Below are 13,999 nucleotides of genomic sequence, written 5' to 3' on the forward strand. Positions count from 1 at the left end.
CACCAGGCATGCTCTTTCCATCATTCTGTTAATTAGAAGCTTTAAAATACTTCCCGATTTTTGGAAAGACTATTATAAGATGTTATATATAATTAACATGATTTTATAGAACTTTTTTCTTAAAGAGCTATTTTAAGTATCTAGGCATTATCCCTGTTGATTGTAGGGAATGTTTTTCTTAACAGGAAATCTAAGTGTCATCCAGAGGGTCTGTAAATCTCTTCCCCTCACCCCTAGTTTGGCAGTAGGTCTGAGAAGGGAGAGGTGATGTGTCCTTGGATGCTTGAGAAGTAAAGATTGTAGTAGTTTAGTGAGGTCGCAGATGTTGAAAGCACTTTATAAGCTATGAAGCATTGTGTAAATGAAAGGCATCCTAGGTGAACCACCTTATTTATGGATGAAAAGAAAAGCCAGACAGATACTATGTGACACCTTAGAATATTAGAAATATTGCTCTGATACAGAACCTTGCTCATGCAAGTTGAGCCATCGGAATAGAATTGAAATAGCTTTTTTCCCTAGTAGTAAATCATTGGAATTGGGAAGCATTTAGGGAATTGACAATGTATTTTTTTTCTATAGATTCCTGTGAGCTGGACAAATCCCTCAGGCAAATATCATATTGGCATTAAAAATGGCTATGACTTCTATCCAAAGGCACTCAAGGAAAGGATACAGGTAATGTGCAATCTAGAATCAATGACTTCTTCCTCACATGTGTTCCCGACCAAAGAAAAACATTTCTCATAAGATCCCATGAACTCTTAATGATTGTGGAGGCTGGGAGACTTTCAGACAATGACTGCTTCAGGGCTCTGTTCAGCGGAATGTTAGCCATTTAAAGTGACAGTTCTTAATCTTGTGTACACGGATAAGTTTAGAAAATCTGTGAATACATTGAAATTATCTTCAAGTTTTTATATATGTGTATTTTTCTGGGAGATGGAATATAGCTTTCATTGGATTTTGAGGGACCTTTTTTTTTAACCCCCAAAAGACTAAAGACTATTTAAAGTTGATGTAAAGTCCTGGCTAACTTAATTGTTCCCAGTTTTATAGCTTCTATGATGATTTGTCCCACTTTTCATACTGTTTGACGAGGTTTCTTGATCCTGGCTAGTCATCATTCAGTACTAGGGAAAGGGTTACCCAGACCTGAAGCAGCTGCAGTATAGCAGACCCACGGCTGTTACTAGAAAGTAAGTCGCAAATCGAGGAAGAAGGAGCCGCTTTAAAGCAGCGCTGCTGAGTGGACCTCTCGGGGATGATGGACACGTTCTCTGTCTGCCCGTTACGGTAGTCACCGGCGACCAGTACTGTTGAGAACTTGAAATGTGACTCGTGTGAAATTTTAATTTTCTGTAATATTTTAAAATTGAGATCTAAACAGCAACCCGTGGCTCCCATATTTGCCGGCACCGATTTAGAGGATTACTGTCCCGCTGGTAGCTGACACAGGTTCCGAGTTTTAACTGTAAAAGATAATGTGATCCTTGAAAATGAGCCCAAAGGGTAAGACCTGTGGGTGCTTCCCTCTAATCATTAGCACTGTGACTTGCTTCTCCAGGGGTCTGCACCGTAAGAGCCACTCAGCACACTGCATATAAGACCTTTACTTTTTTGTCAGATTCTAATCATTCTGCAAAAAAAATGACAAAAAATGCATATAACTTATTGGATGCTATTTTATTTTTAAAATTTCAGGCTGATGTACACATAGCATAGTATTTTTATGCACCATATTAAATTTCATCCACTGTATGATAAAGTGCAAATGAACATGCAAATAGAGTATGTTATTGTCTACCCCCTCCTTAGCTCAGTGGAGCTGTTGTATTGGAAAGGATTTTTTTTGTATCTAGCCGACCTCCACTTGGTGGCACTATGGGTTAAAGATAGAGATGAAGGTAAAACCAATTTCAGTGACAGAACTCTGACAAATGAGAGAGGGTAGGGAAGAAATAAGCCAGAAATGGAGGAGGTTGAAGAAGCCTGCACGCCCCTCCTGACAGCTAGTCTTAACCCTGCCGTCCGCTTGCATGTGGCTGAAGGCCGTTCTCAGTTGCATAAGGGCCCACAGCACAGTATTTGCTTTTATTGTAAGTGACTGGGAACTCAATGTGTTATGCAACACACTATTATTTTTATTCTTGGATGGGTTAAAATTGGGGCATATGTATCAAAATACATTTGGATGTGCCTTGATATATGTGTCCTCTTAAAACCCAGGTGCACTGAGTTAACTAGTTGTTAATTATTGATCTATTGCTTTATCCACTTGATTATAAATGATTTTTTAGCTCCTGTGTGAAAATTGTGTGGCATCATGACTGGTGACATCTAGGTCTTTATATACAAGACTGTCCGGGTTTACCAGGATGTTTGTCATCCTCATTGTAAGGTAATTTTTCTGTCTTTGCAGAAAGAACGAAAGGAAAAAATCTGGGATCCTGTTCATAGGGTGGCCCTTGCAGAAGCCTGTAGAAAACAAGAAGAATTTGATGTTGCCAACAATTGCCCTTCTCAAGTTGGTGCTAGTCGCTTTTATTTAAACATTGCCACAGACCTGTATTAGCATAGAGTTCTTAGAGAGTTAACAGACTGGTTTTTTTTTTCACAAGTTTTAAATTGTTTAATTTTACTAATTTTTCTTTTATTCTGAAATCAACTTACATAGTTTTCAAAACTTCTCAGTGAACATACATGTATGTAAAAGTGCATAAATGCTAAGTGTGTGTAGTCACGAGTTAGCACAAAGTGAACACTCCCTCCCATACCCCTTCCTAGTCATTGCTCTCTGCCTCCTCCAAAAGTGACCACCATCGTGACTTAACATTGTTGAAAGATTTTGCCTGTTTGGAATTTGTAGAATGGAATCCTACAGTGTGTTCTCTCATGAGAAGCTGCTTTCACTCAGTCCTGTGTTGGCGAGATTCATCCGTGTGTGGGTGTTGTAGTTTGTCCACTCTTGTTGCGTATGATGTTTGCACCACGGTCGATGTGTCCATCCTGCAGATCGGCATTTGCCTTGTTTTCAGTTCTTGGCCCTATGGAAGGTGCTGTTTTGAACATTCTCATGCATGTTTTTGGTGGGGCACAAAGTGGTAGTACCCATTCATATTTCTGTGAGAAGTACTATGAGAGCTCCCATTGTTCCACATCCTTAAATAGCTGCTGCATTTGTTTTTTTATGATTTATTTATTTGAGTGGCAGAGAGAATGAAGGAATACAAGCAGGGGGCGGGGCAGAGGAGGAGGGACAAAATCTCAGGCAGACCCCCACTGAGTGCTGAGCCCGACATGGGGCGCGATCCCACAATCCTGAGCTCATGACTCAAGCCAAGATCAAGAGTCGGACACTTAACCGAATGAGCCACCCAAGTGCCCTAGCTATTACATTTTTTTTAATCAGTTAATTAAATGAAGATAATGTTAATTATGAAAATAGTTCATGCTTGTTGCAGAAATTTTTGATCACACGGGCATACAAAGTAGCAATTGAGAGCCTCTAAAATGCTACCCCCCCACCCCAGGGATGGTACCAACACCTTGATGTTTATCCTTCTCAATCTTTCTTTTAATGCATGCATATACCTTTTTTTTTTTTTAAAGATTTTATTTATTTATTTGACAGAGAGAGATCACAAGTAGGCAGAGAGGCAGGCAGAGAGAGAGAGAGAGGAGGAAGCAGGCTCCCTGCTGAGCAGAGAGCCTGATGCGGGACTCGATCCCAGGACGCTGAGATCATGACCTGAGCCGAAGGCAGTGGCTTAACCCACTGAGCCACCCAGGTGCCCCTGCATATACCTTTTTAAAATCAAAAGTGGAATGGTATTGGTGGTTTTCAACCCTGGCTGCATATTAGAATCAAATGAAGAGCTTTAAACCGCCAGTGCTTATGCCCTAGAGAGGAATTAAATCAAAGCCTTGCAGGAAGGCTGGCATTTTTAAAAGCTCCCAGGAGCTTTAATTAATGCACAGTTAGGGTTGAGAACTCCTGCCCTGAATAGATCTACATACACATTTAACTTGCATTTATTTAATCTGTGTACAGCATCTCTTTTTTAACTGTGTAATTCATCCTCTTGAGCTGTATTATTTTCTTTTAGATCACTGTTTGGCTTTCAGCCTCTTACTAGACACGTTAAGTGTCGTATTTCAGGTGCTATTTCAGCCAGTTTTATAGCAGGAGGGGTCTGGACTGAATTATCCCTTTTATTTCATTTTGTTTACCAAAAATCTCTATATTATTGTCTTTTTTCCTTTAAGGAGGAATGAATGTTGAATAACAAAAATGAAGTATAATAAGACTTTTTGAATGTGGAAATTAAGTTTTAATTCAATAAGACTATTCAGGTGAACTTCCCCAGCATGTAGTTGGGGGAAAAAAACAGGTTGGAGTGTATACAATTCTCATTTTTTTGGATCAAAATAGTTAAATAGCAGCTTACCTGTACAAGGTCATGAATATAGTATGTATTTTAACTTATTAGCATATTCTAAAGGGCAGAGGATAATTCATGGTTTTTCTTACTTAGATTCTTAAACAGATTTAAATAGAAACAGTTCTCATAAAAAATCTTAAAGTCAATAGATAATCTACTTTGTAGTAATTTTAGAGTTATTTTTGGAAATTAGTTATAGATTATAGATATGTGAGTAACACATCTTGGCCAAGTGATAAAATCAACACATAGCACAGTGTCCTTCCCAAAGTGGGTAGAATAAATAAATAAATGAGAGATTGACTAAAAGTAGTAGTATTCTTAAAATGTTTGATATATTAATTGATATCTACATCATTAAATTGAACTACAAGTTGCATAGATATAAAAAGAAAACTTTTTTACATTTTTCTAGGGTAAAATGGCTTTACTTTGGTGACACTGTATCTTTGGTTATATGTTAATAGAACTTTTCAAGAGCACAAAATGTACTAATATTAATATATTTTCTAATTGACTAGGCAAATAAATTAATCAAGGAGGAACTTCAAAGTCAAGTGGAATTGCTAAATTCTTTTGAGAAAAAATATAGTGATCCTGGCCCTGTGTATGACTGCTTGGTGTGGCATGATGGTGAAACCTGGAGGTAAGCTTCATGTGTTGCATTGATCTTCACTTAAAAAAATGCTTTTATCTACACCAAAGAACATTAAGCTCCCAGAACTGTCCAGAGAGTTCCTTAAGTGACATTAATATCACCAATCAGAAATATTTGAGAGCCAAATTGGCTTCTGGGTAGTTTTGGATAAACCCTTTGAACTTCTTGGTATCTTAGATAGTAAACCTGACCCTTACGTGTTTTAAAGAAGCTTGTTGCATTAACAGACAATAACTGTTAACCAAACATTAGCAGGTTGATTATTCGTAGACGTAGGAATGTTCCTGATTAGGGCAGGGCAATTTGGAAAGAGTTCTACAGAGCATCTGCTATTAATGTTTTAAGGACAAAGGAGTACAGTTGAGTGAAGGTTTCTCAAATAGAGCCCAGGTAGCTAAGCTGAAGTGGGGCAGTAGAACACATCTGTGAAGAGCTCAGTCTCTGGGATGGGATCCTAGCTGTGTGACCTTGAACACTGCCTACCCCTCCAGGCCTGTTCCTCGTCTGTTAATTAGAGTAATCGTAGTGCCTCCTTGAGGGTTTTGGGAAAATTAAATCTGATGTTTCTAGACACATAATGCACCTGATAAATGTCAGCTCTTCCCCCCGCTGCTACCATTGTTACTACTAATAGCAATAGTGTGGACCAGGTTACCTGTCATGTACACCTGTCATGTTCTTTCTCAGTGTATTGTACACAGCAGGCACGTTTCTTGTATTTGGCTAGTAAATGTCTTCTTGCATTACTGTCTGCATGGAATTGGGAGTATGGCCTTAATATAGGGCTTTAGACATACATGTTTTAAAAGGGTTTCCACAATAAATCAGAGACTCCTCCCTGAAACTCGAAATCAACAAGCAGTTGTTTTTGTAGTTGGGGCCTCTGCTCATACACAGAGGATCATTTCCCAAGATGTGGCAAACACAGAACAAGATGTAATGACTTGATTACTTTTCTCAGATCATTTACATTGCAGTGCACCATTCCTAAAGGAGAGCTTTCCTCCCATGGATGTGGGTGCTGACTCATCTCTGATAATGGGTATATAACATTTTCAGCTGAATGAGAAATCCCCATTCCATTCAGAACTGAAAATGTTAATAAGATAATTTGCTTATAGCAACATTCTGATCCATATGATATTAAATATTAATGCATTTTTTGTACGTATTCGGGTATTTTTTTGTATAGATGCAGGTGTGCACATGTGTGTGAACTATTTTATTTTTCTTTAAAAACTTCACAGAAAGCTTGGATCAGAGTATAATATTAAAATGTGTTCAATCACTTCTCGGTCTTTTGGCTAAGATCAAGTGTAAAAAGTGTTCAGATGCATGGTTTAGCAAATTTGGTACATCCACCACATGGTGTAGGATGATATAGTCATTCCCAGTGATAAGCCTTAGGAGATTTTTAGCGTTGGAGAGGATGCAAGGTTAAGGTTAAATGTGAGGAGAATACTAGATACAAAAACAGTATAAATGGGCAAATACACCACAAGGGCTTAAAGAGATACTCTAATATTAGCAGGGATAGGGTAGTGGGGCAATAGGTGGTTTCAATTAGAACGTTTCCTACCTGAGTTGAAAACACTGCCAACTTTGCCCTAAGGGAAAGGAATCTGGGTCAGGATGTGCAGGGTGGCAGTATGTGTTTTCAAGAGCTTTAAGACAGTTGACAAAGCAAGGGACACACTGCAACAGATTGTCAGCAGTCTTCTAAGACAAGTTTTATAATTTTTGCATTGGAAATGAAACTCAAAGGAAACAAAAGCGGAAGTTACTGGGGTACCAATTTAGAAAATGTTATAATCCCTGAAAAATGAAGCAGAATTACGCTGTCAGGTATTATTGGAAATAATTTTTTGTTTGCATGATACTGTATATTTAATGGGGCTTTGATTCCCCCATCCTGTCTCAGAGCCAGAATATTTTTTTCTTCTTTTTTTTAAAATTTTTATTTATTTTTAAAAATTTTTTTTCAGTGTTCCAGAATTCACTTTATGCACCACACCCAGTGCTCCATGCAATACGTGCCCCCCATAACACCCACTACCAGACTCACCCAACTTCCCACCCACCTCCCCTCCAAAACCCTCAGCTTGTTTCTCAGAGTCCAGTCTCATGGTTCGTCTCCCCCTCCGATTCCCCCCAACTCCTTTCTCCTCTCCAACTTTCCATGTCCTCTGTGCCATTCCTTATGCTCCATAAGTAAGTGAAACCATATGATACTTGACTCTCTCTGCTTGACTTCCTTCACTCAGCGTAATCTCCAGTCCCGTCCATGTTGCTACAAAAGTTGGATGTTCATCCTTTCTGATGGAGACTAATACTCCATAGTGTATATGGACCACATCTTCCTTATGCGATCGGCCGTTGAAGGGCATCTTGGTTCTTTCCACAGTTTGGCAACTGTGGCCAGTGCTGCTATGAACATTGGGGTACAGATGGCCCTTCTTTTTACTACCATTCTCTTACACCATACACAAAGATAAACTCAGAGCCAGAATATTTTAAGGAGAATCTCAGAGATCCCAAATTACTTAGGGCAAATCTAGGCACTGTCATTGCAGAAATGCCAGCCATTTCTGAGGAGAGGTAAAATGACCTTAAGTGCCTTGACTTTGTTTTTACAAAGACTGTCCACCATTAAACCCATATCACTGCACTAGCCCGTAACCTACCATAACGCTACCCTTAAGTATTTGTCAGGGCGTATAAGGGTCAAACTCACTGTCACTCAATATGGAGCTAACACTGGTTGAGAAGACTATTTATAGATTCCATGAAGAAAAGGCCATTAACTGGTTTTTTTCCATTGGTTTTTGACCTTGTTATCTCAGATTTCCTTTGAGTTTGATGAAAGCTTTGGATTTTTTCCACCGAAAATTTAGACGAAAAAATATATTACAGAGTCTGGAAATTTATAACCCAACCTCCCTGTTCTGTCCCCCCTCACACACGTACTCAGATCCTACCCGTGAACCTCATATCCGTGTTTCCTTTCTGGTGTTCTGACACTTGTCCTTAAACTAAGCCAGCCAACTTCAGAAAGTCATGCTCTTGTACCGTACACATACTTGGCCTCTGTGGAGTTACTAAGGAAGTCACTCAATTCTATATTGGTGTTTTGATACAGCGATTGAATGTTGAGTCATACTGATCGTGGTTGCAGGAAACTGATCTTGGAATATGTCCGTGTAATTGCTGTGAGAATGATGTTGATTCCTTCATTGTTTCATCCTTTGGCGAATATTTGTACCTTCTTTTTACCACGTAGACTGTAGAGAAACCATTCCGTGAACTCTAGACTGTGGAAGCAAGTGTGAGAACATCTGAGCCCATCTCAGAAGCATCAGGAAAGATTTCGTTGAAGGATCAGCTCAAGTAGCAGAGAGGATAGGGGCAGGGTTTAGGGCAGAGGAGAACTGACGTTTGGAAGATGTTGGAGGGACTGCCAGGAATTTCAAGTATCTGCTGGGCTGGATGGAAGAAACCAAGGACCTCAGAGATGATTGCCAGGATGGATACCGGCCCGATTAATGCTTTCAGGAACAAAAGTGCTGCTCTGTCTAGCAGATGGGGAGATCTGGTGGAATACATCTTAACCTGTTAATCTCGGTCCTAATTCCGTCTGATACGCTACGCGTTTTCTGTTTGTCTCATTTTCCCCACTAGTGGTCAGTCTCCTATATTTTCCTATATTGTATGTCTTTTTTTCAAATGCCATGAATCATTTTAGCCCCAAATTGATTAGAGTATAATCAAATGAACAGTTTCAGAGACCCTTCTGTCCCAACTGTCATAGTTTGTTAATGAGATAGCATTTATAAGAAATGTTCTCTCTATTCTAGTGGGCTTCCATTAACTCACTGTTGCAATTGTGATTAACTTTTACTTGTTAAAACAGTTTTTCTTATCTAGCAAATCTGCACAAAGACCCAATAGCTAAAAACATAATGTTGACTTTTAAGTAATGTGCATTCCATTTATGATTTTTGTTTTAGATTTATTTAGCTTTAATCAGATACTTCATAGTATTTGGACTATATATTTTAAAAATTATAGCAGTAATAACATGGGGAAAGAACAAACAGGAGGATAACCATAAAACTATGTAGAAAGTACTTTTGTAAACGATGTTTGCCTGAGACTGTTAAACTGTGGGAGTGGGACACCGTCTATAGTTCATCTAGTTTCAAGGAGCTGCACACACTGTTGGATTCATGAAACCAATTTTAAAAGAAGCAGAAAGGAGTAAGGCCTAGGCTGTATGTCATAATCATCCTGAATTAGTCTAAAGCTGGAAGCTAAGTTTTGGTCTAATTTCTTAAGTGGCTAGATGGTTTTCTGCCTGGAGTTTTGTGGTGGACGGTGTTCCTAAAGTCCTTCATATATGCCTTCATTTAAAGGCTGGTCCTTTAAGCTTCTTTCCTAATCTTTACTGGTGACTTTGAAACAGCGGACTCGAAACCTGGCAGTTACTGTGTTTGTGGTGACAAAATAAACAAGGCAGTAAGAAGGTACCTGGTAAACCATACAATGTTATTTTTAGAAAACCAAAGAAAATAGATAAATTTCACTATCTGTTTTCAATTTACAGAGCCTGCATTGATTCAAATGAAGATGGGGATTTGAGTAAATCTACAGTATTAAGAAACTACAAAGAGGCCCAAGAATACGGTTCCTTTGGCACAGCTGAGATGTTAAATTACTCTGTTAATATATATGATGATGGAAACCTGCTCTCCATTGTGACCAGTGGAGGTATTCTGTTTCAGATTTACTAGTTACGGACATGGTAAGGTGTTGCTACTATAGCCATAAAGTACCCTTATAGAGAATTTACTCAGCAATTCTATCTAAAGAACTAGGTATGGGATAATAAGTAGGATTTGATGCCCTTAGTAAGGTATTGTTTTCTTTAAAGTCAAAACCATGTAGGATCCATTCCAAGAGTACAGCATGGTCCGGCCACCAAAAAGAAAGATCAATATAGGGGCGCCTGGGTGGCTTAGTGGGTTAAGCCTCTGCTTTTGGCTCAGGTCATGATCTTGGAGTCCTGGGATCAAGCCCCGAATTGGGCTCTCTGCTCAGCAGGGAGCCTGCTTCCCCCACCCCCCGCCCCTGCCCCCTGCTCTGCCTATTTGTGATCTCTGTCAAGTAAATAAAAATACTCTTTTAAAAAGTCGGTATAATTCATTTGATGCAAATTCCTGTGGAAGGAATTTTACTTCCACATACTACCTCTTAAGCAGTTCACCTCCAAATACAAAGTCAGGTAAAAAGCTCCTCATGTGGCATTCAGTGTCACTTTAAAAAAGTTGGGAACTATCCAGATATCCATTAACAAAAGAACAGGCTAATTTAAAACTGTGTAGTATTCATTGTGGAATATTATATAGCAAACAAAATGAATAAATCTACATATAGCTGTATTTATAAATCTCAAATACAAAATTTTAGTGAAACGTGCATTGATAAAGCATTTATGTAAAATTGTAAAACATGCTAAATTATACTATACAGTATTCATGGATGTGTGTGTTTGTATGCTAAAGAATATAGATGGAAGGAATATACACACCAGCTTCCGGATAGTGGTTACTTCTGGGGGGGAAGCAAGGATGGCTTTAACTCTTACCACTCCCTGTCCCAGTATTACTGAGTTACAGTTGTGTACAATAAACTGCATGCATATACACACGATTTGGTAAGTTTTGATAGATGTGTACGCCCAGGAAACCATTATCCCAGCCAAGATAATGAACATAGCCAACACCCCTGTAAGTCTGCTTGTCTTCCTTTCTCATCCAGCCCCGTCTGCACCTGCAGCCCCAGGTAGCTCCTGAACTGCTTCTGTCAGTCCAGGTTCTGCATTTTCTGGAATTTTGTATAAGTAGAATAGTTATGGCATGAAATTCATCCCTCTTGTTATACATTGCTTGTCCCTTAGTGCGGGGTCATATTTCACCGTGTGGCTGCACCACGGTTTATTTTCCCACTCACCTGTCGGTGGACATTTGCATTGTTCCAACATTTGGGTCCAAGTCTCTGAGTGCAAGTATGTTTTTGTTTAATTTGGACTGGTTTCTAGGAGAACTGGCTGGGTGTGGCAGGTACGTACTTAACCTTTTAAGAAACACAGTGGCTGCCCCCTTTACCCGCCCCCAGCCGGCTGCGAGCACTCCAGAGCTCCATGTTTCGCCCCTCGGACTGGTCGCTGTTGGTGGCGAGTAGTTTGGGGGGTGGGGATGACGTTAAAATCCAGCTGCCCTGTTTCTCATTGGAAAAAATAAGAAAGGAAGAATGGGTCCTGGGTCCATATTCTTCCGTGACAGCAGTTGTCTAGAGCGAGGGACTCTGAGCGTGGCAGCAGACAGAAGGGTCATGCGCTCCCATTTCTTCTGGGGCTACGACGACTCTGTTGTCACCCAAACATTAGGGCCCAGTGCCAGTAGGTGTTGACTGTTATCTGACAGTAGTGGGAGATTTCTGTCTACCCATGTCTTTCAAAAAACTAATTCACTTAAAAAAAGAAACCCTGGCTGTTTAGTTTTGCTTTTTGCTTTATTGATAATATGACATACTAGAGAAGAGTATGCAAATCACAAATTGTATACACATTGAATTCTCAGAAAATGGTTACTTTTGTATAACCAAGAAATAAATCATTGTCAAAGCCCATCTTGCCTCTCCCTGAACACATCTACCCTCGGTCCTCTGAGAGTTACATCTGGTCCCGATTTCTATGACTGCATTAGTTTGAAGCACCCAATAATAATAGGTCAGAAATGATTCAATAGGGGCACTTTCACATAGTTCAACCCATTTATATACATGGGGTTATAGATAATCCTTCTGTTTGTGAATTCTTTAGATCAACCTTAGTTTTGTGTGCATCCGTAATGTTTAGAAGGAGTTCCTGTTTATTGTTGTATCATATTAATCCACAGATGCACCATATGCCTATTTACTATTGATGGATCTTGGGATTGTTCCAAGTTCTGAATTCTGCAAGCGATGGCTGCTGTGAATGTTTTTGCATGTATCTTTTAGCGTACCTGTGCGCTCTTCGTTGGGTGTAAGGCTAGGCGTGGAATTGCTGGATCATAGGGTACACCTGTGTTCAGCTTTCCACAGTGCTGGTCTCTACGACCAGTAGCGTCGGAGTGCGTGCGCGCCCTCCTGCGTAGCTGCCTTTGCCAGCCGTAAAGGTGCAGCTGTTCTGAGAACGCGCTGAGCCGGCTCACCCTGGCTTTGATTTGCCTTCCCCGATGACTAATGAAGTTGGACATCTTTTCATATGTTGATTTGCTACTTGGTTATCCCCTTCTGTGAAATGCTTTTTAAGTGTTTTACCCACTTTTCTTCTGGGTTCTTGCTCTTGGATTGGGAAGCGTATATTCTGGATATAAGCTCCTTGTCAGTTGTGTGCGATGCAGATACTGTCGCGTCTGTAACTTGCATTGTGCTTTCAATGAACAGGACAGAATCCAGGGTAGCAGGACAGTATATGTAGTTCAGAAAGTTTTGTGTTTTGTGTAATTATTGATGGGACTTGCTAATACACAGGTAGGGTTAAAGTGAGGGAATATTTTTATTAGATTATTTTTATCATGCTTAATAATATGTAAATTGAATGATTTAAACTTTTCTGAAAATATGCTGTCGTGTTCCCCTCCTTTCGCCTCTAGGAGCTCATGGAACCCATGTAGCTAGTATAGCTGCTGGGCATTTTCCAGAAGAACCTGAACGGAATGGTGTGGCTCCCGGTGCTCAAATTCTTTCCATCAAGATTGGTGATACCCGACTGAGCACAATGGAAACGGGCACGGGCCTCATACGCGCTGTGAGTGTTCGGGAGGTGTTGATTCAGAAGATAAATGATGGGTAACTGTGGATAGTTCCAGGTTTACGAAGTGTTCTTGACTTTACTAAGAAAATATTGGACTGTATTTGGTATACTGGGCTTTGTTTTAGGAAGCAAAAACTCTTAATGCAGTTTTAAAGTATTTTTATTAAAAATTATTAAGATGTAATTTTTAAGACAATACGGAAATATTATATTATACTTCTCATTTCTGTTAAGCCCCCGGCACACTATTTTGAGATACTTTAAAAAACCCCAAACCGACCTTTTAGCCAGCTTGTTTCATCAGTCTAAGAAGAATTTAACTTACAGTCTGCATTTCATTTTAATGTACGAATTGGATTTTACTTTAACTTCAGTGATTTTAGAATTTAGTAAGAACCATTCCATTCTGCACATGCTGTTTGTGTTTTTTATTGACTACTTATTATACTCTGTGTCTCTGCTTTTTTTTAAGTTTTCCAATTTAAAAGTTGAAAGTAACATACACATTTGGATTTGAAATAGAAGATGATTGGTTAAGAAACTGGGATTCCATGCCTTTATTTTACTGGCCAATCTTTCTATAAACTGCTGCCTAAACTAGACTCTTCATCTCTTTGATAGATGATAGAAGTCATAAATCATAAGTGTGATCTTGTCAACTACAGCTATGGAGAAGCAACTCACTGGCCGAACTCTGGGTGAGTGTTCCCGGGTACTTAGCCGGGTACCGAGTGTGTTTATAACGGGATTGTCCACCACAACTGAAAACGAGCAGTGCCACGCTTAGATGACAGTGTGTGTCTCGTGGACCTCCGGCCCCCGTTCCCACCATCCTGTCTGTGATGTCGTGATTCCCTCGTAGCCGGGAAGACTCGTTGGCCCTTCCCTCATTACAGGCCGTTGCTTACAAGCGGCCTGGACTCTGGCTGGTGCACCGACCTGACAGAGCGCTAGACTGGGGGCAGCCTGCTGACCTCTGCGGTGACCCCACCGGCCTCCTGAACTTCTTATGAGCTGCAGACACACACTCACGCTGCA

At 39.9% G+C, this 13,999-nt stretch overlaps 1 protein-coding gene across 6 annotated transcripts in view; it reads left to right on the forward strand.

Annotated features, from left to right (window-relative positions):
- Positions 1–13,999, forward strand: part of TPP2 (tripeptidyl peptidase 2) — a 69,927-nt gene that overhangs the window by 14,480 nt on the left and 41,448 nt on the right. For all 6 annotated transcript variants that reach the window (XR_006384704.1, XR_006384705.1, XM_044250055.1 and 3 more), the window contains exons 3-8: positions 583–678; positions 2,423–2,527; positions 4,967–5,091; positions 9,707–9,870; positions 12,801–12,955; positions 13,583–13,659. Coding sequence is in view for 4 of the 6 variants with exons in the window: in XM_044250055.1 (XP_044105990.1) it covers positions 583–678; positions 2,423–2,527; positions 4,967–5,091; positions 9,707–9,870; positions 12,801–12,955; positions 13,583–13,659 (722 nt within the window). In the remaining 2 variants the exon portion in view is untranslated. The remainder of the gene's footprint in view (positions 1–582; positions 679–2,422; positions 2,528–4,966; positions 5,092–9,706; positions 9,871–12,800; positions 12,956–13,582; positions 13,660–13,999) is intronic.

The sequence above is a fragment of the Neovison vison genome, chromosome 5 (assembly GCF_020171115.1).
Source record: "Neovison vison isolate M4711 chromosome 5, ASM_NN_V1, whole genome shotgun sequence".
NCBI classification, from domain to species: domain Eukaryota; kingdom Metazoa; phylum Chordata; class Mammalia; order Carnivora; family Mustelidae; genus Neogale; species Neogale vison.